The 26,797-nt window shown below is 33.4% G+C and overlaps 1 protein-coding gene across 1 annotated transcript in view; it reads right to left on the bottom strand.

Annotated features, from left to right (window-relative positions):
• Positions 1-26,797, bottom strand: part of MS3_00004565 (uncharacterized protein) — a 41,459-nt gene that overhangs the window by 2,446 nt on the left and 12,216 nt on the right. The window contains exons 3-4 of the mRNA XM_051212502.1: positions 23,091-23,385; positions 2,875-3,372 (exon numbers count right to left, since the gene is read on the bottom strand). Of these exons, the coding sequence (XP_051072687.1) occupies positions 2,875-3,372; positions 23,091-23,385 (793 nt within the window). The remainder of the gene's footprint in view (positions 1-2,874; positions 3,373-23,090; positions 23,386-26,797) is intronic.

The following is a 26,797-nucleotide window of genomic DNA, read 5'->3' as shown; positions in this document are numbered from 1 at the left end:
AATAAGAATAAGTAACAAATTTAGCAGTTGAATCCTCTCTATACTTGTCATTAATAAATAGATAGTAATAAAAATCGGAGTTCATGTTAAGCATAGAAAGAGTATTCCTTATATTGATTTTCAGTAAGTGAACTACAGTGTATAAGCTTGAAATAAATTCACAATGAGTATTGATTATTCTAAAATTATATGTAAGGTCATCAGTTCAGATAAACTAAATCAAATAGATAGGTCACACGATATTTCAAAGTTGAGTTGAAAGTCAAATGAATAAATGGGCGATATGTAAGGAGTAAGTATTTTATTCACTGATAAATATGAACCTGGTTAGTAAGTAAAATTCACTTGATATTCACCTTTCATTAATTTTTGGTAGTTTTCATTCAATCAAACGTTAGAAAGGAGAATTCACAGTACATGCATTACAGAATACAGATAATTCTGTATTTTTGATTATCTAAAGAAATTAAATATCATATGAGCAATATTCCATAAGGTAGTCCGTTATCTAATGAATACTTTAATAGTAAAGTAATACAATACTGATAATCGTAAGTGACTTTCCAATATATCTCTTTAAGCGTTTATACTTGGAATTTATAGCAATTATTCTCGTTTACAAATTTTCAAAGAACAGTAAGAAGACGGAGTTGATGTTTAGTAAAATATGATACATTTGTGCTATACATTTCATATAATCTACTCACACATACTTATCGAAGCATTTATATGTGAAAATTAATAAAGGTCAATGAAATGAGTGTTTAAATAGACGAAAATCGTGATAATTGACTTTCACTAGTTTATTATCAGAATCGGGGGTTGTGAAGATTGTAGTAATTGTAAAAGTTGGATTCATAAGTCGATCTAAGATAGGCTATTTCTTTTTAGTATAGGACTCCTCGTTAGCGCGTATCCATGATCTCATATGTTGCACTTAAACCTAGAGAACCGGTTTCGTGCACGAACGCTTAACCTCTAGACTATTGAGCCGACATCCAACGATGTTAATGTCTAACTTCAATCAATCCATGATCTTGCGCATTAAAATGCTTTGACAAGTATATATGTGATAAGATTGTACGAAATGTATGGCGCAAATATCTCACACGTTTTTAGACCTCATTGTTCTATCAAAAAAGAAACAAACTAATATTTCATAATGATGCCTCATATTAAGTATATCATTGATAACATAATTTGTATGAACAAACTATTTATTTTAACTACTTTGTAAATGTGTCTTTTATAGAACTATCCATTATATGAAAAATAACTATACTGAAGATTTCATCAGATTAGTGCAACTCAAATATTAAATTTCGATTGTTGTTATCGATCCAGATTAAATGTTTAATAAACTGTAGTCAGTCAGTCAGCAACAACGTAGAACTTCGTACGTACGTACATTCATTAGTTCAAATTGCCATACCATATTAGCACCGAGATACAACTGTCGATTTAAATCCTGTAGTGGTAGATGCAGTAAACTATAAACAGTAATCAAAAAGATTAGGATTTAAAGATGTTATTCAAGGAGTATCTAAACTAAAGGTATTCACTGTTATATCTAGAGCTTAGATGCTTAATATACCACGTATAACTTGAGCACTCGAACGCTAAAACCCTCACAAGTCGCAAATGAGAAGAAAGAAGACAAGTGAAAAGAATGCTGTTTCAAACAGTGTCAATTATGATGCAAAACTGTCAGGTATTTATAGTTTTCTAGTAAAAACGAAATCATCAATATAGTCTTCCAATCCGCATACAGGGGGTTATTAGCATTTGTTTAATCGAGAATCTCTATGTAAGGATTCTGGAATATTCCTCCAAAAGATCAATGGATGGAATATCTTTGGCTCTTCGTGAGCTTCTTAGGGCTTCCTCGAGTTCACCCATGGACTGTTCTCACATCTACCCCGCTTTAAAGTCTGTTGTGTAAGACTTTTTCCTCGGGTCCACCTGAAACTTGGTGACCTCATTCCTCTTGCCGTTCATCACTCTCGAAGTTTGTGCCGCTTTTCCCTTGTATCTTTTATCTCTTCTACATTCGCGCTCCTGAGAGCTTTTTCGAGATGTATTCACGATCCAATGAAACGAGAGTCGGCTTTGTGTGGTCGATGTTTTGCCGCCCCTTTGAATTTGATTTATGTGCCTTATACACGTTCCGACATTTCTCCGAATTAGGCACAGCACATTATCGACGTACCATAACACGTGGTTGCCACTTCCTATCACCTTGATACGATTTGAAAAGTGCCCTTTCACCCACCTGGAAGCTACGAGTAGATTTATTTGTCTTTGACTGCCCGGATTTTCCTTCCGAACATAAAGTCGGCTGGTGACTTTCCTTCTTGTACTACCGGATTGGGGATAACTCTGTAAGACATTAGGAACTTACTGATCACTTGTTCTGGGATACCCTATCCTCCCCCTTTGACCAGAGCCCTTTTTATTGTATCCACGAATCTTTCGGCTTGGCTATTCGACTAAGGATGGTACCAAGGAGACTGTAAATGTGATATGCCATTTTCACTACAAAACCCTTTGAAAGTAGATGACATAAACTGAGTGCATTTGTAAGTCACCAAGATATCTAGAACCCCAAAACAAACAATCCTGACAATTTTCTTATTGTACTCTCTGATATCATTTCCAGCATGTCATATACTTCTGGCCATTTTATGAAAGCATCTACAACAACCAAGTAATTTCTACGTTATATTGGACCGACAAAATCAGCATGTATTCTTTGCTAATATCCGTCCGGTTTTGATCATGATTATGTAAGAACATTCCTATCATATGAACTAAGATCTACATTTATAAATCTTAATAAAATAAGAATATATCATTAAACAAAATATAACTTACTTGATAAAGTTTAATCATTGAACATTGTCCATTTTTAGTTAAATTTGCTTTATATTTAATAATCATTTCATTAATTTTAGTAATAATTACATTTGTACTTTTTATAATAAGATCATTTGAATTATATATTAAGTTATTATTATCATTATTATTATTATGGTCTATTTCGATCCATTTTAAACAAACACACCAATGTGAACTAATATATGCATCATCACAATTACGATTTAATGGTATTTTATTAAATAAAGATAACCCATGTGAAGGATTAATTTGCAAATTCCTATGAATTTTATTGAATATTTTAATAAAATCAATATTATTATTATGTAATTTTAATTGATTCATTAATAAATCACGTAATGTTGCATGTAAATCAAATAAAGTAATTAATCTATTTTGATTATATTTTATATTATCCCATTGAATAGACCATTTTTCTTTGAATAATTTCGGTGCAATAATTGACATAAATGGTAATCTTTCTTCTAATTTACCCTAATTTTAAAAAAAAAGAAGAAAATAATCAATAAAACATAAAGTAAATTCATTAAAATTATTAAAAAAAATTATTCCAATAATATATTTTATTGAATTGAATAGGTTGTAGAAATTAAACTCAAATAGAATATTATCAAAACGGGGTTTTGTGGAGATTTTAGAAATTTCACAGATTAAAATCATGAGTCAATTGAAGCTAGACCACCATGGAAAACCTGGAAAACTTTGTGGATTGGTTGAAGTTAGACATTAACATCATTGGATATCGACCGGCTCAGTGGTCTAGTTGGTTAAGCGCTTGGCGCGAGACTGATAAGCCCTGGGTTCGAATCTCTCGGGGTGCGGAATTGTGGATGCGCACTGCATAAGGAGTACCATACTAGGGTGAAACGGCCGTCCAGTGCTTCCAGGTTTCCCATGGTGGTCTAGCTTCAACTTACTCATGATTTCAATCTGTCATGAGATGTAAAGCATTTATAGATCTCATGATTCAAGTTTGATTCGGTAATTTCAATGAGACTATAATATATGGACGACATTTGAGTGACGCTAGACTGACCTTCAGAGTTCCCATCTAATAACTAAGACTAAATTAGGCTTATAGATTAGTGTGAGGAATTCAAATTATGATTTACAGTTGATGATTAGCGTTAGGAATTAGATTTAAGGTTTTCATCATGAAACGACATCAGAGATAATGCAAAGACTTTATTTAGCTAAATGAATGAGTGAATTCGGCGTCAAATTCCGAGACCTGTTTTCTTATACCTAATTGGTTCTTCCAGAAATTATAGTTTCGCCAATAGTTCTTGCGATTTTTTCTCATTCCCTTTCAAATCTCGTCATAATTACATGCTACATATTGTTTTCAAGTGATGATCATTTGAATTATGGTGCATTTTTAAAAGAAAATCTTGAATCACTATTTAATACTATGATCAATCAATCAACACGAAATTTAATCACACACTTTTCTCTTTCAACTTTACTTAATAATCTATAGTTCATTTTATATGTTACACAAACTCAATCATCGTCTACTCTAATATACAATATAGAGATTAGGCATAACAAACTCAGGTGCCGTCAAACATAAACATTCAATCAATGTGACATTTTTTAATGATCATTTATGTATAACCTATTTCGCTTACACTCTGTAATTTGTTATTACGATTTTATCTTGTTGCACAAACATGGTATGGCAACTTGAACCGATGAATATGTGTCAGAACCAAAGTTGCATATAATCGACAGACTCAAACAGCTATGAACCAACCAGTTTCTACACGTGAAATATTTTGATATTTTAGTTTAAAGACTGACAATTTACAAACTGTATTAAACCAAAGTGTGACTACTATTAAACCTGTCCTCGTTCTCACTGACTAATGAAGAGTCTAACAATCTGAAGGTTATTCAGACATCGTTCAAATTTGTCAATATATTACTAGTTTTACTAAATACTGTGATTTTGGTGAACGTTTGTCTCGATCGTGAGAAACATATCCATTGGTTGACATAGGTTTGACTTGATAATTTCAAATAAATTGAGCATTGGTTAGATTATTATAAATAAATAAATTAGTATAATTATAATATCCGGATGAGTAGCAAAATTAGATTTTCTGATGTTTCGTGACTCGGTGTAGGCCACTTCTTCAGAGACTAAACAACCGAATCAAAATTAACCCAAATTCAAATAGTACAAAGGTACACTGCATGAATATGATGTAGGATCAATCAAAATACAGGTCTGAACAAATCCTTTTTACTTGGATGAATTCTGATTTGGTTATTTATTCTCTGAAGAAGTGGCTTATACTGAGTCACGAAACGTCAGAAAATTTAATTTTTCTGCTCATTAGGATATTACAAATATATTAATTTATTTATGTGAAGATTTTAATTTGGTTTTGTGTTGTATAGAAATGCAAGTGCATACTATTGAGTAGTCCTATAAAAGAACAATATAAATGTTTGATAACACTTTTGTTTCAAGAATCTTCCTGCTATTATCAGTCTATAAAGTGATTGATTATTGAAATTTGGACTGAAATTATCCTTTAAACTAAATTATTTTATAGAAATTATTCATCAATATTGATTGTATATCACTATCAGAAGACAGCTTCAGATTGGTATCTTTTAATGCAGCAATTGCTGAAGTTATCAATAAATTGTTTCAAAAGTAACTTATCCACCATATGATAGAATTATAGCTAGAACATAAACTCATTCCTTAATGATTTAAATGAAGTCTTTCATTAAAATGAGTAACAAGATATAATTGTGCAGCAACATATATCAAATCAATATTTAGAACTGAATACAAATTATTTCCATCAATCTTATTGATTTTGGTGGAGTTTTGTTCTCTGAGCTGGATAGAAGACTTCTATTTGAAGTTTGTGCTGATGATGTCGTTCAGAAGGACGATGAAAGCTCCACGACCAAACCATCCAGCTCAGAGAACAAAACTCCACCAAAATCATCCACCTGAGCTACAAATCTTCTCCACCATCTCAATCTTATTGATTGACATGATGATTTTCTATTTTGATGGCTAACAATAATTTTATTGACCATGAATGGATTAGTAAATAAACATTCTTATGTATGAGGAATCAATATTTTAAGACACCCAATGTTTTACCTCAGTATGTTTTTGTTTCAATAAAATGTAAAGCATTCACATATTGTTCTTAATTACTCGGTCAGACAATTATAGATTAAGGTCAAATGAACATATCGATTTGCGGAAAAAATCATACCACTGAGTATTAAAGTTATAGTTCAATGAATATGGAACCTCATATTTTAATCGTCAAATGATATTATTCAATACGTCTTATACGAATGTTTCTCATTTAAAAACTAACTAATTCCTAACATTTTACTATGGGATTTCTCTATCTGGTTTTTTACAATTAGATGTGTTTTCTCCTAATTCTTTTTCGTGCACTAAATCAATCTCTGTTTTGTTTGATAGAAAAATAAGTAATCACAACATATTATAAATGTTCAAAAGTCGAATAAAACGTGAATGAATAGTACTGCTTTCATTAAAGTTCAATAGTAGTTAGCACTGGGATGTAGAACGCGCGTTTTATCTTAATTTGGATTGATCATTTGAATTAAACTGCTCTCCAGTATTACTCTTCACACTGACACTAGAATCCAGTATATTTTGCTGCGAACTTCTGACGAAATGGCAATATCAACATAAACCGCTCAAGATGTACAAATGCCTTTAGAGACCGATCAGTTGTATGTCATTAACATGAATAAAGAAGAAATGCAAATCGTTACAACTAATATCACTTCCAGTCAAACTTTTTTCAAGCTTTAAATGAATGTACAGTTTATAAATACGTATTGTAAAACATAAAAGCCAGTAAAATTTATTTGTATGTAAGTAATACCGATAAAATGAATAAACACAACATGGTAAAAGTTAAATGCATAAGCATTTAAAGTAGGTCAAGACTATGAAGCATCATCAATAAAGATCATGTAACAACAAAAACAGTGTCTGATAAACGAAGTTATATGACTAGGTGGACAAATACGAATAAAACCCTGTACGATTGCTTACCGAGCCGTCTTTAGTCATTAGAACCATAATGTATTACAAGCTTGTTGAACTCCTATAATCTCTGATGTGTGTTAAAGATGATTTCGATCACGTCGGCAACAAATGGTTTAGAATTCTTTAGTTTTACCTTCCCCATAGCTATTATCAACCAAATTTGATAAAATGTGTCTGATCACTGACATGGGAAGAACTTACTATTCTATTGGCTAAGTTGTTTAGTTGTGCGCATGATATTATTATTATTATTATTGTTATAATCATAAATGGCTTTATTTAACATTATACATTTAGTAGAATATGGAATTCTCAGCACAAAGTATTTCAATAAGTTTCTGTTACAAAATAGGTTCCATCCTATGATGGAACAACCGAACTGAGTAGACTAGAAAATATCGAGCATAAACTATATATCTTATAACCTTGGTAGGTCTATAGCAAAAATATACCACTAGTTTCAGGTGAGAGAGGATACTAGAGAACAAGTGATGTTCCTGATTTTCGTTCAATAAATGCACGTTGGGAATAAAACCAGTCAGTACTCTACAGACGACGACTTGAGGTGTAATGACATTTGACATTTTTTTTACTTATCTACGATTGTTCATAGCCGCTGAAAGTATTATTATCGTTATTATTATTTTATAGTTATTATTGCTATCAATTTTCTTTCTTAACCTTTCTTTCTGTTGCCTTCACTCGCTGTGCCTAAATGAAGTGTAGTTATTTGGATCGATACACACTTTAGATCAGGTCCCATGTTGATTTAGCATATCTGTCTATATATCCATTCTCCTTTTTGTCTATCTGTCTATTTTAATTACTGCCAATCATAAGCCTACAATTATTAATTGAATTTAACTACAAAAATAAGAAACACTTTCAAAAAACATTTTCAGGACAAACGGTGAAAGGGAGGAGAAACCAAGATAAAAGAATATTTTGGGCGTCAAATGCTGTTTTAAACTTTACATAAAACATCTACCCTTCTATCCAATGAATTATAGCTAATGAAAATGTACTTTATCATAAAGAATTATCTCAGTTATTGTATACCATGAAATTCCTATGTTATTTGAATCAAGGAAATTATAGATAATTGTTGTAAATGAATGATTATGTCATTAAGAACAATAGATATTTGTTTTGTTTCGTTTTTTCGTGAATCTCAGAGTAGTTTTAAATCCCCTATAAAGATTCCGTTTAGTTGTAAGATAGATGACGTAGGTGATTCAATAAGATCAACAGATGAACTAACATTTTTCGAGTTGTAATGAAGCTGATTAGATTAATTTTACAGTGAGGTAAAATACCAGGACTTACCATAGTTATACACATCTACTAGTACAAGCCTTGATCACACAGGATTTCAAGATGTACAATAAGCAATATAGTGTTAGAATGAGAGGCTTGAAAAGTGTTTCATCCAAGGTAGTTCTCATTTAGGACAGACTTGAATCAAGCAAACACTGTAAACAGATGAGCACTGAACAATTATTTCATTTTAATATGAAAGTCTGTACTCAATAACGGATTGGTGATTAAACTCATAACCTTTCGGTCTAAAGATGAGCAACGTTAGACTATTTACTTAGTATAATAAGTAATATATGATATATAAATACCTGGATCCATTCAAAACGTATACTGATAGCTACAAATGAACCAGCGCTTAAAGACAGGAGAGGGCTGTTAACGTTCTTGAAAGCAGTGTGTTATAACAACAAAGAAAACGTATAGTAATATACAAAGCAGCTATTATATTATGCGAACATTACAGCTGGTTAAAATTCTCAACTTTGTTCAATTCATGTTACTGCGCAACCATAATCCATTAATATGAAATGAGACCTGTTTCACTTCCAACATGGTTAAAACCTAGCAGCCACTGATTTTCATTAGGATTTCGGAAAGTTATTTCATCATCTAGCGCAAATAGTAGAGGATTTAATCTATCTTTAAATAAGGTATTTTATGGTAACACTTATAAACAGTTAATTTGGTAAAAAGTAATTATTCGCTTACTAGTAAACTGCTTTGAAGTAAATCTTGAGTTCTAATTCAAAAACTGAGTCAGCAAGACTATAATTTATGGACAAACCAATCAGATTTTCGATATCAGGTCTTGGATTTTGGCGTGACATCTATTCATTCATTTGGCTAAATGTCATTTTGACATTATAGCTGATGTCAGTTTGTGGTGAGAACATTATATCTAATTCCTAACTCTAACGTTTAACTCTTAATCCTGATCCTAATTCCTCACACTAATTTATAACCCTTATTTAACCTTAGTAAGTGGACATTAGAAGGTCATTTCAGCACTGCTGAAAGGCCGTCCATAAATTATAATCTCACCGTATTTTTGAAATTGTTATACTGTTTAAACTGGATGCGTTATTTGTGAAGCCTTGATTGTCTGTTTAGACATCATTATCAGCACACACTGTTTAAAGAAATGAGTTATTAGAATTTCTCCTCCTATGACAAACAGCCCATTGTGTTAACCGGTTTATATATAGCAGACAATGTTTACCATACGACAAAAATTCTCTCTTAATACCAATTTTGTATTAGTATAAGTAAATGTGTTCGATCATTTGATTTATCAAGCTGCCATTAAAATCTTTTCTTATTGTCTCATTACGAGTAAGAAATAGACAATATGGCATTATTATATTAATATATCAACTCAGTTCTACAAAAGGTTGATAACCATTGGAAAAGCTCCATGGTGACTTGTTTGAATGAAATAATGCATGATACAAGTTTGAATGTCAACTTCAGCATTATTACTGACAAGTGTCAATCAGCAAAAATGTGTGTTCTAGATTTCTTGAAAATTTCCTATAACCATACCAGTCATATATCAGATAAATTATTAATGTATTAATCGTTAACTAAATCTATGTAGTTTATCCATGGTAAATAGTCATACACAGTTCAGTGACGCAACATACATCACATAATATGATTTCAAATGATCAACTATTTCAATATAATCCAATCTGTCAATATTATGAAAGCGGAAGTGTAATACACATTTAAACAACTATCAACAACTATCTTCACATGTAAATATTAATGATTATATAATCATTGTTCAATTGAATATATGAATGGGAACTTAGTGTTTTTTTTGTTTGTTTTTTTTGAAAATAAACAGTTTTAGCCATTCAATGAATCAATAGTCATAGCTTCATTCAGTTGATAAATTATTTAGGTCATATTCATTAAATTGACATTTTGTTTGGAAATATTTATCAAACAGCTAATTCGGTAATATTGTTTATGATATATATTTAACAAAATGTTGTTAACTATGTTAAACAGGGTTTATAATTAACTGTTGCTGATATCATGAACTTAATTTAATCAATCTTCATTGATATATATGTTTTTGTCTTGTGTAATTTGTTATGTCCTAAATTTACAAACTGATCATATTATAGGAAGTTCCTAGTATTAGAACTAAGATCGTATGTTCTGTCCATTTAGAGTTTCCTGAAGTAAATAAACTATTTACTAAGAAGTGTTTTTGTGGATATTATAGTAATTTCAATGGTTGAGATCATGAGTCAATTAAAACTAGACCACCATGGAAAACTTGGAAGCACTGGACGACCGTTTCGTCCTATTGTAGACCTCCTCAGCAGTGTTCATCCACGATCCCGCCCCTCGCGGGATTCGAACACAGGACCTACTGGTTTCGCGTGCGAGCACTTAACCACTAGACCACTGAGCCGGCCATAATCCAACGGTGTTAATGTCTAAGTTCAACTAATCCACGAAATCGAGCGACACATCCACCATTGCCTTCAGTGAGTTACTATCTCACAACAGACTTGGTTGAACTCTACTGGTCACTGCTTCTCGCTAGAACTCCAGGAAATACTTCTTGAAGCCAGTCACTAGTGAGCATATGTTGAATAATATCAGAGGGGCTTTGTGGATATTATAGGAATTTCAATGGTTGAGTTCATGTGTCAATTGACTAAGAATAAAGAGAAAAATTTAGCAAAATCATTTACTTAAGCTGTACATTCGTATTTATATTTATATGGAAAATACATGTCTATCGAAGGATAGCAAAAATTGCATCATAAATTGATTATTTTGTCGAAAAGAAAATTTTCATCGCTTAATTATCTTTATTTTTAAACTATTTACTACTGACTCGATTTAGCTATCGATTTGTTTGATAGACTAGTGAATATCAGTGGGAAGATACAAGTCAAACAATATCAAGTGAATTTAAATTCACTCCATTGCACAAGCAAGTGGCTATCAGGACTCAGTAGCTGAGTGGATAACGCGATGGCGTTTGAAGCGAATAGTACTAGGTTCGAGTCCCAGAGTGAACATCAACTCTGAGATGCTGGTACATCCAGCTGACAAGTCGCAAATATGACGAAACACGCGTCTTGGATTCCACTGCTAACCACTATCCATAATTGCTTACAAAAAGCTAGTGAATATCTCTTCAATTTTATAACTAATTGATAAGTCTGAAATATGACAAAACATGTATTCTGAACTACATTTATGGTTATTAACTAAAATATGGTCCGATTTGTTGTTTGTTGAATTTCATCAATATTCAATTTATCTACTGAATAACAGTGTATTTCATCATCATAAAATGTTTAAACATAATTTATTAAATTAAGTAACACCTCTTTCTCTCTCTCTGTCTCTCTTACACACACACACACACACAGAAATACATTAGCATTAGTAAAATTATTTTCATACATTTCAGTTTAGTGTTAATTTGTTTTACTTAATACTCGAGGAATTATTATTCATTTATTAAATCGTGCATCATAAAGAGCCTAAGTTTTTTTTAGAATTCGAAATCATAGTGATTACATTAGTTTTTAGATAAAGTTACAAACATTTATGATTATATTTGACACAATTCTGAGACAAATAATATCAAAACACCTGTCAACCAACACCAATGTCAAAACAGTTCTACTCTACTGGGTGGAAACTTTGAGAACTACAAAAGTTATCATCCAAAAGATACAAGTGTTTATTTACAGTTGTCTACGCAATATACTTCGGATCCGTTGGCCAGACACTATCAGCAACAACCTACCGTGAGAAAGAACAAACCAGATTCCAGCAGAGGAAAAAATCAGGAAGATGCGCTGGAAGTGGATAGGACATACATTGAGGAAAACACTGAAATGCGTTACCAGGCAAGCCCTCACTTAGAATCCTCAGGGCCAAAGGAGAAGATGAAGACCAAATAACAGATTCCGCTGAGAAATGGAGACAGACATGAGATGAATGAACAAAAATAGGATATAACTAGAATGCAAGACCCAGGACAAAGTGGGTTGGAGAATGCTGCTTGGTGACCTATACTATACTGGGAGTAACAAGCCTAAGTAATAAGTAGTAAGTAGGTACTATTACTTTGAGTTTAACATATTTACTTTACTTACTTTACGCCTGTAACTCCCAATTTAGCATACGCCGCCGACCAGCATTCTCCAACACACTCTGTCCTGGGCCTTCTTTTCTAGTTCCATCCAATTCTTGTTCATTTTTGTCATGTCTATCTCCATTTCTCGACGTAATGTGTTCTTTGGTCTTCCTCTTTTCCTTTGGCTTTGATGATTCCATGTTAGGGCTTACCTTGTGACGCAGTTGGGTGCTTTCTAGCGCTTCTTTCTGATTTCTTCCTCCACTGGGATTTGGTTTGTTCTCTCCCACAGTAGGTTGTTGCTAATAGTGTCTGGCCAATGGATCCGAAGTATTTTGCGTAGAGAGTGTAACATATATTCGACAATAAATGAAATATTGAACGATACTTTGTCATAATTTGTTTTAATTGTCTCCAATAATTACTACTGTTAGTCCTATGTTATTGAATTTTGATTAAAAGTAATTTACTTAATGAATCACTTAATATAATTCAAAAAGTACATTTGTCACTGATTGAATTATTTATTATTATAAACGTTTGAAATTAAATTAATTTTTTAGTATTTCAGTAATTACTACTTTTGTAATAATTTAAATAGATGTTCTCCCAAACTACTGAGTTATAATAAACGAATACAAATGGATTGTCAATAAAACTGACTATATCTCCTATTACTAATTTATTTGTTTGACTATTAAATAGTAAACTACAATCTACCTATAAATGTGGAATTTTATTTTAGTTATTAAAGTTGTAGGTATCATTTCTATGTTGAACCATCTATTTTTATATGTTAATTTTCTTATTATTAATTGACAAACAGATTGCTGAATAAGTTACGCCTCTTATCTATCGTGGAGGAGCATAAGCTGTCCACCAGCATTCTCCATCCAACTCTGTTCAAGTCAATTCTCTCCAGTTCTTTCTAATTGCTATTCATCCTTTTGATGTCTGCTTCGTTCTTGTTGAAAATTTTGACTTTGATATTGGTTGGCAGTTGTTTTAAGTTCCATATATTCATCAACTGTGGGAATGCGATCGTTACTTTTCCAATCCTTGCATTTAAGTTTGCGTCAGATAATCCTTGTTCGTTGATAATGCTGTTGACCCGGTACGTGAAAGATTCCACCTCTTCCAGAGTTTCTCGATCAAGTGTGATAGGGTTGATGTTCTCTGTGTTGTATTTGAGAATCTTCCTTTTCTTTTGTGTATATTGAGGCCTACTGCTGCAGAGGCTGCTGCTACACTTTTTTGACGTGCATTTTCTCGCGTGTATGTGATAGAAGGGATAGGTCATCTGTGAAGTCTAAAACGTCTAGTTGCATATAAGCTGTCCATTGTATTCGGTCCTTCCCGTCAAAGGTCTTTATAATTCAGTCAACCACCAGGAGAAAGAGGAAGGGAGAAAGTAGGCAGCTTTTCTGACTCTGGTCTTCACTTGGAATGCATCTGTCAGGTGTCCTCCATGCACGATTTTGCAAAATTTGTTTAATCATGTTGGCGTTTTTTTAGGAAGATTTTTTTCTACAGGATAGGGTTGCCGACCCCACGCCCAAAAATAACTGCAAGTACCAGTCGATTCAAACATTTCGTTGATTTTATTGTCCCTACAAAACACTATCTTGTTTCCATCACCAATAAGATAATAGAGAGACATATATAATAATCCAAAACAATAAACATTTAAAGTAACCGAATAATATATGACAAAAATCTTCATTTTTTTAATCTTAGTTTTACATTACTAAAAAGCGATAACTGACCTATAAAAATAATCTGCTTTTTTTTAATTAACGAAATTCGTTCTCAGAAAAATGCAAAGTTACAACTCATATATACACTAATTATCAATAAAGAAGTATGATCCTGGATTAATTACCAAAGAATACGGAATGTCATAAGTGATATATAGAGTCTATATAACCAAAAACTCACTATTTCATAAAGAAAACATGACTCAGATCAAATGAGAAAATAGATAATCAGTTTTCAAACATACAAACCAAGCTTCTACGGTTGAATTCCAAATGCGTTTTCATGCAAAAATTACTGATTGTGATTGTTCAGAAATTTTGAAAACCACTTCTGGTGGGCTAAACGATCGAACTTGACAAGGCATACAATAATGGAACTAAAGATTGTATGGGCTATTTGACAAGCTAATATTAGGGTTTCATTTGTGACAAATATTTGAATGCAATACTGTAACATTACATCAGTGAATAAATGAGTAAGAATATGTAAGAAAATCAGCTACTTTCTAAGAAAACATATCTCTCTAATATTAAATTTGCTTTTTCTAACTGGTAAATATTTTTTTAAATAAAGCATAGTTATTCTGCGCAAAGATGGTTAGCGGCTAGCAGTGGAATTCAGGACGCGCGTTTCGTCCTATGTGGGACTCGTCAGCTGGATGTACCTGCACCCCGGATTTGATGTTCACTCTGGGACTCAAACCCAGTGCCGTGTGGTGTTTGAACGAACTAATGATACCTTTGTACTTGTCGAATACTTGATTTCGAATTCTCAATACAATACATTCGTCCGTGCTTGTGTCGTAATTCTTGATTCAATTGCGTTAATTCTGGGATTCCTAGTTCATATGATAATTCAAATACTTTCAAATATTATATGCCGTTCGCTTCAAACGCCATCACATTATTCACTTAGCTACTGAGTCCTGACAGCCGAATCCGGAGTGGACATCAGTTCTGAGATCCAGGTACGTTCAGCTGACGAGTCCCAAATAGGACGAAACGTGCGTCCTACATTCCACTGCTAGCTACTATCCATATTTGCTTAAAAGCTTGGGACATATGTTGATGCTATATTGAGGTAATCGACACAGGATGTACACATGCCAACAAAAGACTGATCAATTGCAATCCTAAATAACAATGAGAAGATACAAGTAAAACAACAAGTGAATTTATACTTATTCTGTATTTATAGATTCATTATCCTTAAAACATATGTAACGTCCATTGGAAACTAATAGGCTTAATAATTTGTTAAGGCGAACTTCAGCTTAGCTTTCTGTAATTGGAATAATTTATACAAACTTAATGAAAGCATATTTATGATCGATTTGTCCTGTTAGATATACGCGATCAATCATAATAATTCCTCTAACTATTCTATCATGACTACTAATAAATATTATTTAAAATATACATAGTTTTGTATAGTTAAACATAATTGTCTATAATATTAATAATGTATTTGGTACGCAGAAATAAGAGAGAGAAAATAATAGGAAGTGGTTTAATTTGTGTCAAGGTTACCGATATTAGTTGTAGCTATGTAGTCCGTAATGATTATTTTACGAAATACAATGGGAGGTAAAGTTGAAGTGAGTTACATTGACTGAGTTATAAAAGGCAGCTAACATTTAGTGTTAGTTGAACACCATAACAAGAGATTGACCATACTAATCTAGTGATTTATTTGTTCCCCTAATTATACAACCAATGGATATGTTTCTCACAATCGAGACAAACGTTCACCAAAATCACAGTATTTAGTAAAACTAGTAATATATTGACAAATTTGAACGATGTCTGAATAACCTTCAGATTGTTAGACTCTTCATTAGTCAGTGAGAACGAGGACAGGTTTAATAGTAGTCACACTTTGGTTTAATACAGTTTGTAAATTGTCAGTCTTTAAACTAAAATATCAAAGTATTTCACGTGTAGAAACTGGTTGGTTCATAGCTGTTTGAGTCTGTCGATTATATGCAACTTTGGTTCTGACACATATTCATCGGTTCAAGTTGCCATACCATGTTTGTGCAACAAGATAAAATCGTAATAACAAATTACAGAGTGTAAGCGAAATAGGTTATACATAAATGATCATTAAAAAATGTCACATTGATTGAATGTTTATGTTTGACGGCACCTGAGTTTGTTATGCCTAATCTCTATATTGTATATTAGAGTAGACGATGATTGAGTTTGTGTAACATATAAAATGAACTATAGATTATTAAGTAAAGTTGAAAGAGAAAAGTGTGTGATTAAATTTCGTGTTGATTGATTGATCATAGTATTAAATAGTGATTCAAGATTTTCTTTTAAAAATGCACCATAATTCAAATGATCATCACTTGAAAACAATATGTAGCATGTAATTATGACGAGATTTGAAAGGGAATGAGAAAAAATCGCAAGAACTATTGGCGAAACTATAATTTCTGGAAGAACCAATTAGGTATAAGAAAACAGGTCTCGGAATTTGACGCCGAATTCACTCATTCATTTAGCTAAATAAAGTCTTTGCATTATCTCTGATGTCGTTTCATGATGAAAACCTTAAATCTAATTCCTAACGCTAATCATCAACTGTAAATCATAATTTGAATTCCTCACACTAATCTATGAGCCTAATTTAGTCTTAGTTATTAGATGGGAACTCTGAAGGTCAGTCTAGCGTCACTCAAAGGTCGTGTAAAAATTACATTCTCACCAAACTATTTCAATATATATATGTTTTCCCTCAGTTCAGTCGATCATTGTGAATAATTGTTATAATGTCCTTTTTTCTTTATTTTTTTTCTTGAAAACTACTTCTTTTGTTAAGTTACTAATCTAAATTTATGACATAATTTATTGCGATCAATATTCTTGATCCTAACTATAATACATGAATTTCTTAATGTTGTTTTCATTAGAAGTATTTATGAGAATAGTAATTATAAAACCAATTCAACAGAAATTATTGTTTGTTAAATAAATTTTATGAATGATAGAAGAACATTAATACATAAAATTTATCTTTGGACATATGTGATGGGTATTTTTCTAAAATTAGTATACTATTTCAATAGTTGAGATCACAATTCAATCGAAGCTAGATAATCATGGAAAACCTGGAAGCACTGGATGGCCGTTTCGTCCTATTGTGGGGCTCCTCAGCAGTGCGCATCCACGATCCCGCTTGCGGGATTCGAACCTAATGACATACCATTTCTATTATCTATTAAACTTTCTAAATATATTCCTAAGATACTTAAATGGGTCGATTGATATTTTGAAGCTGTCTAATCATAGTTCTGTGGAAAAAAATGGAATTCATAAGAAGCTACTTTTCGCATTTGGGATATATCATTTGGGTGTACTTGAATCTCAACGATGATTTTCATGTTGGGGTTTGAATAATGAAGTAAATTTTAGAGTTTACAGTGAAGGTCAGTTTATAATTTAGTTAGTGGCTGAAAAGATTTTAACCGGCTAGTAATTCGACTACATAATTACTTCAGTAACCTAACTATCTATCTCAAATTTAGAAAACATTACTTTCTATCCTATTACTAACAGCCTTTTGTTCTTGTTATTGTAACCGTTAAGCATCTTTAAATCCCAAGATGTCACTTACATTTCGTGATTTTCCTTTCACGAAGTATGAATTCCTTTTTTTATCTCAAAAGCTAAAAAGGGTGTAGTTTTTCTTTTTTGTCGTGGACATAGTCGCTCCCCCCCCTACTTCCTCATTGATCTTCAAATATGATGATTTTTCAACCCCAGGATATTGTAAATGTGATTATACATAGTAGTGGCCTTCACGATCCTTTTTTAGGTCAATTCCAATAAACCTTCCTATCAAGATGTCTTCTGGATTAGCTAAGGCTAGAAGTACATAAATGTAACTAACATATGTTAACTACAGCTAGAAGTTGCTCACCTACCTAATTTAAATGAAATAGATATTCTAGCAGAATAGCATGAATTCATTTTATTTCGTAAGTATTCTGCTAGAATCTTTGTTCTTGCTCTTTTCAAAATGATAAAGGGAACTATGTGTATGAAATAGACATTTAATTCAAATTGCAATAACCAAAAAAATATCCATTCGTTTTCCCTAAGCGGTGAGACTATAATTTATGGACGACCTTTGGACGAATCGTAAGTGACCTTGACAAATATTAGCCAATCAGCAAACAGTCAGTATAGAGTAAAAATATATTATACAAAACCAAGGAAATAAAATGGATACATGTCTTATACGTGGTTCAAAAATTTGTCAAGGTTAGAAAAAGGTTCAGAGGTTCTAAAATCGTAATGCATGCAGTAGAGGAAATCATCCATATGGCTACAGAATAGTCGACCTCTGGAGCCGTGATAAATACGCATAAACTCTTTCAGCCTTGACCACATAGCTTCAATATTGTTTGTGTGCACTCCGGTTGTTGAGTACACAAAATGCCACTTGTGAATAACGACACGATGCACATAACCAAGCCTATATAGGAGTCTGTACGCTCTCGAATCATCCGCATATATTGTCGTACCTGGCTGCAGTCAGTGTTACTGATGCTTTTATTATCCAGTTCTCAATAATTGTCATAAACTGCCTTAGTTAGGAATTACATATAGTTTTCATCATGAACTGACATCACCTATAATGCCAAAAATCAATTTAGCCAAATGGATGAAAGGCTTTTGGGCAAAATCCGAGGTCTGTTATCTTATACCTGATTGATTCGTCCACAAATTATAGTCTCGTCGTTTTATTTGTTATAGCCGCTCAATTATCAAGTTTTGTATAAAATCCCCTGTGAACCGATCGTACGTTAGCATTAAGTACTGAAGTTGGAGCCGCGACCTTGAAATCTCTCAAACGCTTCTGATTTGCTCGTCCATAAGTTAGAGTCTCACCAAGTCACCTTATCCACATGAACGAATTCAATCTAAATCAATAAATAAGTGTTACTAGATTATGAACAATAAACTAGTTAACCTTGTAACCTAAATAACGAGTAATCATTTTTTTTTAAAAAGCAAAAAAAATTATTCATTGTGAAATTTCAAATTCACTATTGTTTGTTTATATTCTCTTTAACCGGTGAACATTAGATTAAATAAAGGTCAATAAATAATGTTGTTTTATCCAAAGCCGATTTCTGTCAGTCACTCAGGGTATAGAATAGTGACATGATCAAATTATGGTTGTTGTTATTGTTGTTGTTTTATGGAAGCTGACAATGTTAATACTAACTTTATAATATTAGTTTGAAAAATTTTGGAAAACATACAAAATAATGCAACTTAAAGTTTGCTAAATTATGGTGTATATATATGTACAAGTGAAATAGAATGAAATAAAGTTCATAGAACTCTATGAAATTGACAAGTCAGTCAGTCAGCTACAACGTAGGATCAGGCACACATGTGCATCGGTCCAGGTTGCCATACCGCATCAGCACAACAAGATGAACACCGGATTCATAGCAGTGGTTATGTCAAAGGTGGTAATATATAAGAGAAAGATTGCATATAGAGATATAGTACAAGAAGAAAGAATTGGTTCGTAGAAAGAAAGATATGAAGTGATTTTAATCTCTTAGTTTAAGGGAAGACAGGGAGTGTATACACCGACGCCATTGTGATCGACTCTGAGCCATGTCACCAAGAGTCTCCAACCATTGGTTACGAAAGCCACGCGGACCCCAACCAGGTAATCTGAATCTACCAACATGGCTCAGACTAGAAGTTAGTGTCTTCAAGCACTGATGCCACGTTTTGGTTTGGCCGCCCCTAACTTTCTTCCAACCATCTCCAATACCGGATAGCATTGCACGTCGTGGTAATCGGTGTTCAGGCATACGTAACACGTGGCCCAACTATCTCAGTCGATGAAGATTCATAACCTCAACAACTGATTTACCATCATTCCCTAATACCCTGCGTCTAACCTCACTATTACTTACCCGGTGATCCCAACAGACGCCAGCAATATTTCTAAGGCATCTGTGGTCAAATACTAGTAGCTTACGAGTACCTTCTACTCTTAATGGCCATGTTTCGCTGCCGTAAAGTAAAACAGAACGGACCGCCGCGCAGTATACTCGTCCTTTTATTGATAGACGGATATCTCGCTTTGAACATAGATGACGTAATTTGGCAAAAGCCTAACGACCTTTTCGAAACCGTGCTGAGATTTCGTCAGACACCAATCCATAAGGGTTGATCAGACTTCCAAGATAAGTGAAGTTGTCAACGCGTTCGACTACTTCACTCCCTATCCTTAGTTCAGGTGTTGACGCAGACCAGTCGTGAAGCAACAACTTGCATTTAGAGGGAGAGAAGCGCATTCCAAACATTCTGGCATTGTTGCTTAGTGCTACCAGAAGACTCTGCATCTTATCAGCGTCTTCACCAAACAGGACTATATCATCTGCGTATTCTAAGTCGATAAGTGGACCTCCTGGATGGAGATCAATACCCGAGAACTCAGTCGACGAGAAAGTTATTTCCATCAGTAGATCTATGATGAAGTTAAACAAAAATGGGGAAGGTGGACAGCCTTGACGGACACCACTTGAGGTTGCAAAAGTAGATGACAGTTCGCCATAAGCTCTGACTCGACTAGTAGTGTTCGAGTAAAGAGCCTTCACAAGGTTTATGTACTTCTGTGGTACGCCTTTCAATGACAGACACTGCCACAGAATCTCGCGGTCTACCGAGTGAAATGCTGCTTTTAAGTCGAGAAAGACCACCATTGTCGGACGCCGATAAGTATGCCTATGTTCTAGAACCTGACGAATGGTGAATATGTGGTCGATGCAGCCACAACCAGGTCTGAAGCCAGCTTGAGTCTCTCGTGTTTGCAGTTCACGAGTCTTAGTTAGGCGTCTGATATTTATCGAAGCTAGTATTTTAGATATTATATTAGTTAAACTAATCCCTCTGTGGTTGTCACAGGATGATTTTGACCCTTTCTTATATATTGGGATGATAAGTGATTGTGATCAGTTAGATGGGATAATGTCTAACTCCCAGATCTTAGCTAAAATATTAGTCAACCTAGTCGCTAAAATTGGACCGCCATCCTTAAAGACCTCTGGAGCTAGTCCATCTGGACCAGCTGCCCTTCCTCGTTTCAGATTAACTATAGCCTTTTGAACTTCTGCTAGAGTTGGGGGACCTACTTCAATGTTCCATTCACACTGTCTGGGAATGGAGGGTAGTTGTAGAGTAGCTGTAGGCCAGTTGAACTGTTCTCTGAAATGTTCCGCTCATCGTTCTAAACGTCTGGACTGGGAGCAGATGAGTGTATCGTCTTTTTCCGATATAATCTCACTTACACTTGACTTATTAATTCCAGTTTCTTTTATTAGTCTGTAAAGCTGTCTTGTGTTCCCTATAGTCGCCGCCTTTCCCATCTCTTTTGCTTTCGTTGCCCACCACCGCTCACGGTCGTTTCTTAGACTTTTTCTTAACCTAGATCTGATTTGTTGTCGCTCTTCATCATGTTCAGAACCTGATGGGACGAGTTTGCTAGAATCCATCAGTGTGATAGACTTTGAAGAAATCCATTGGTTCTTTGTAACCCTGTGGTTTAAATCACTGATAGATGTCACTGCTGTTTCCACAGCTGAAATTGACAAAGAGTTCATTTTATCATCAAAAGTTAAAAGCTTAGTAAATTGCATTTATTTTCATACATTTATTTACGAATTCACTAAAGATAATTCAATTCTGTGAATTTACTATTATATAATCCGTTTTTAGTAGTTTAAATGTGACTAGAAAAGTAAAATTATAACGAATTTCATTGAAAATTTTGATTAATGAATCAGGAATGAGTGATAAGGTGAAGCTATTCTAAAAGTTGAGTTGTCGCAACTCGTGTTCTTGTCGGCTACAAACCTACGACCCGACTTGCAGGACTCAAAGCCAGGACCGTCGGTCTCATACGCGATTCCTTAACTACTAGACCACTGAGCGGACGCTCGATTCAATGTCTTACTTCATTTAATACACCGCAGCTGATTTTATATAGTATCAGTAGGTTGTCGGTTGTTCACGATCGATTTAGAATGTTTTTGTGCATAGTTGGTAAGGTGTCATTTGATTTCTCATGTTTATCTCTATCTAACTAACAGTTAAACGGTAATATCCTGTCTAAAAAAAAGGTTGGTTGGGGTATCATTAGGTTGGATGGAAATTAAGGACATTCAAACCAAGAGGTGACGTCTGTCCATGAACTTATTAACTATTAGGCTGAGCTGTGAGGGAAGGTATAAACTACTTAGTTTGAGTTTATATGGTGACAAGTCTCAGAATCAGGCTAAATGACTCAGATGCATTAACGCATATGGAGACATTCGAACGCTTCACTTCTATCCGAAGTTTGTGCTGATGATGTCGTTCAGAAGAACGATGAAAGCTCCACGACCAAACCATCCAGCTCAGAGAACAAAACTCCATCAAAAACTCTTCACCTTCCATGAGATTTTAATTTTTGAAATTATTTTATGTTTTTTTTATTCCACGTATTCATATTTCTCCTCACATCATGCTGTTTATACTTTATATTTTATTCTGCCACTGATTTTGTTGCTAAGTCTACTGCTTTAGACTCTAACTGTGCTACGATGTGACAACTTGAGACGATGCACACAAGCGTAGGTTCTATTTTACGTTTTGCTGACTGACTGCTAGCTGCATACCAAGCATGCTAAAACTTAAGGCATAACATTCAATCTATGTAGTCGACCAAGGGTGCAAATACAGTAACAGAGATTGATCAATGGCATCAACATTGTGAAATTACAAATCAGTGCCGATGTAAATAAACGGGTTAAGAAACATTACCGTTTTGATGCATGCTACTGTAATCATATTAAGTAGTTGCATTGTCAAACAAAAATACTTATGACATTCAGTAACTTACTTGAACCGAAAGTCGTGCATCACCCATACGTGGTCCATGATCAGAGAATAATACTACTAATGTATTCGCAAACGGATAGCTTGAGCTACTCGATGCCTTCATATTTCCACCATTGAACCTCAAATCTTCATAGTAAATACGTTGAATTAATTTCGACAGATCTTCATCTATAAGTTTTACATATGCTGGATTCTCATGTATTAATTCACTTAAGAATGTCAAACTGAAACGCGGTCTATCTGAATAGGTTTCGAAAAATTCTGTAAGAGATTCTAAAAGAACTTGATGTGTATACCTGTTGAGAAATGAAATAGGAAGAAAAATACACTTATTAGTCGAGATATAAATGATATTCCATTCATATATTTAGCCATAAATAATATACTGAAATAGGTAAACATTAGAATGTAAACATATTTTCATGTGTTACGATCTACTCATTTTTTATATGTTCTATGAAAATCTAAAAATATGTGTCGTTACTAGAATCCTACAAATCAGAGATATTCATTCGACTTCACCTTACGATTCTTTGGAAAATAACATGGCACAAAACTTACAATGCGACTTGTATATTAATAAATAATGTATCATCAGTAGTTGACTAAATGGTTCTATATTTTAACAGTAACTCAGTGAGAACTTAAAGAAAAGCATTTCTGGATTTTGTTTTATTTTGACTATCACTAAAACAAGCGGCTGTCAAAATGGATAATTATAAATCACCTTAAACATCAGTAAACAATGATTTAAACTACCACCAAGTTTAAAGAATCCATGATGATTAAATTACAACACATAGACAAAATATCACTTTTTTAAGTGTATTGATTTTTAAAAAAGAAAAAGATTAAACGATTTTGTTAATCTAACAATCTGATTCGCAACTAACCAACTCGGGAACTTCAAGCCTACCAGTGAACGCTTAAGCTTTAGATCACTGAGTCACTACCAAATGGTGAACATTGTGAACTTTAATCAATCACCGATATTGTTCAACCATCTTCCAACGCCAGTGGATTTTAGAAATATTGCGTGACATTCGGTTATCCACTAATGGAATCGGGAGGTAGTTACACGATGTCGGAAATTAATTCAAGTAAGATATATGAACTATTGGGTGTTGTCTTATTAGTCCATCTCGAAACCTGAAGGTTTTGGGTTTGATCCCCGACAGGGTCATGAGTGAGTACTTTTGATGAGTTCCATACTAACGAAAAATGCCACTCAATGTTTCTTGGTTCTAAATAGTTATCTTTCTAAGGTCATTTTGTGATGTAACAACAGATTTTGACAAACTTTACGAACCCCCTATACTAAAAGACACTATACCGAGTGTAAATAGTCTAAAAATATATGAAAAACCAAATGAGATAGTAGTACCCCTATTAAGATGGTTGTAAGTATCCTTTATGGAAGATTATTGAATTAATCTACATTTAAATAGTACAAAGGAACTTGGGATAATTTTAATTTGGTTATTTATCATCTGAAGAAGTGACTTACACTGAGTCACGAAACGTCATGAAATCTAATTTTTCTACTCATTGCTATATTACAAATATATCTATTTATTATCTTATAACTGTACGAAAGTAATCGTACAAGGTTTTATTCAAAACGTATATAGCTTAAGCGACTTTCCTTCGCTTAAAAAGAATAGATACCTTCAATAACACAATCACTGGATATCTCCTGGACTCAAGACATCAGGTAACTACCATGAAAACTTTCAAATAATCAGCAAACAATTAAACTCAAATATTCTAAAATTTATTGAAGCCATATCTTTTAAGTATCTGAAGGCTGGTTTAGATTTAAAAAGAAAGTAATTGATCAGATGGTGGTTGGAGGTAGTCAACAGGAAACCCTGGACCCGAGTTTCATGCTACTTGGCACTCGTCGGCAAGTTCGACTCCGTCAGGGAGCACCAGTTCCCTCAAGATTACAGGTACACCTTGCTGACGAGTGCTAAGTAGCACGAAACCCGAGTCCAGGGTTTCCTGTTGACTACCTCCAACCACCATCTAAATCTTAATATATAGTGCACGCAGTTTCGAGTCACCTAGACTAGTGGCCACATTGCAACTTGGTCGATAGAATTAGATCTGCACTAAGAAGGATTTGACATACATGACATTGATCACCACCCAGTGATCAATTAATTGTGAAAGCAATTAATCTTTACTCTCATTGGTAGCATAACCCTCGCTTCATTACATCATATTTCTCTACTTTTCTGTCATTCGATTATTTTGGTTTATCACTTCGTTTATTTATCATTAGCTTTTGTTCACTAGGTAACCACCTATTCCTAGCTCTTTCACATCAAGCTACTACTAAAGATCTCGAGTTTCATATCATATATAGTACATATTTGACTTTATTTGGATCCTCGCAACACCATTTTAATACAAGTACACATTAAATTTTAATCAAACTCATTTCTATCAGTATTTTCGCCTCTTTTGTTTTTCTTCTTGACTGAAACATTAAAGATGATAAACAGTGGAGATGGAACGAATGTGTTATTTAGGTGAAATCGATATTTTTACTATTTTTATACATTGAATATTCATTCAAAAAACAATTCATTATGCATAACTAGTTAACAACAGATAATAATTTAGTAAATAACCAAACCATTGATAACTATATACATTTTTGGACTGAATCAGATTGAAATGCTTCACTGTAGTGTGTTTATTCAAAATCTTAACTTTATAAAGCTTAAAGATAATAAGAGGAAAAGAACAAGCAAGTAACATTTTTATAAAAAGGTTCATAACAAGACAAAATGAATACTTTTGTTTCATTTATTTTTAAATATCTCTCAGTAACTTTAATTATTGGAGTTTATCGCAATGATGACTGATTCCTAAGCTTATAGTTCTGGCTTCTGAGATTGACTCACATTGAATATACTAGTTTGTGTCATATTTTTCTTGATTCTTATAAAGGATAAAGTTCAGGAGTTCTAAGCGAGGACAAGACAGGTATTCTGATAGGCAAGGTGAATCCAGACATAGCATGTCTCCATGTGCACATGCAAGTTTAAGGTTAAATGGTAGGTGGTAAATGTCAAACAAGGTTGCAACCATTCATATATATATATAACCTAGGTTCATAATAAATAAATAATATAGTTGTAATAGCCCAATGAATAGAAAAATTAGATTTTCTGACGTTTCGTGACTCAGTATAGGTCACTTCTTCAAAGAATAAATAACCAAATCAAAATTAATCCACATTTAAATACTACAATGGAACAACGCTAGAATATTACGTGATCAATCAATAAACGGGTCTGAACAAACCAATGTCATGTTATTTCGTTCATGTATATAAATTTGTGTGTGTGTATGTGTGCACTGTTAAGAATGAAAAATTGTGTGACATTTATGGTGAGAAAGGATAGAGTTTAATTTGTAAGATAATAGTGTGAACATTGTGAATTATATCAGACTGGGTGGCTAGGATAGATAGTCCAAGTAGGATGTATGGTAAGGCCTTCTTTTCTACTGAGTAAAATAGGATTAAACATTATACGGAATGCTTCAGCTACTCTTCTTTCTTTGTAATTAGAAAAAAACCTTTTTGTATTATTTTGATGCCTTTGATATCGATCTTGCGATTGTTGAAAGTGTCGTGAACTGCTATTGCCGATTGAATTTGAAGTCTATCCAGTTCTATGGGATTATTAGGAG

This window comes from Schistosoma haematobium, chromosome ZW (genome assembly GCF_000699445.3).
Source record: "Schistosoma haematobium chromosome ZW, whole genome shotgun sequence".
Classification (NCBI taxonomy): domain Eukaryota; kingdom Metazoa; phylum Platyhelminthes; class Trematoda; order Strigeidida; family Schistosomatidae; genus Schistosoma; species Schistosoma haematobium.
The sequence above is the reverse complement of the archived record's forward strand: the minus strand, read 5'-3'. Positions and strand labels throughout refer to the sequence as shown.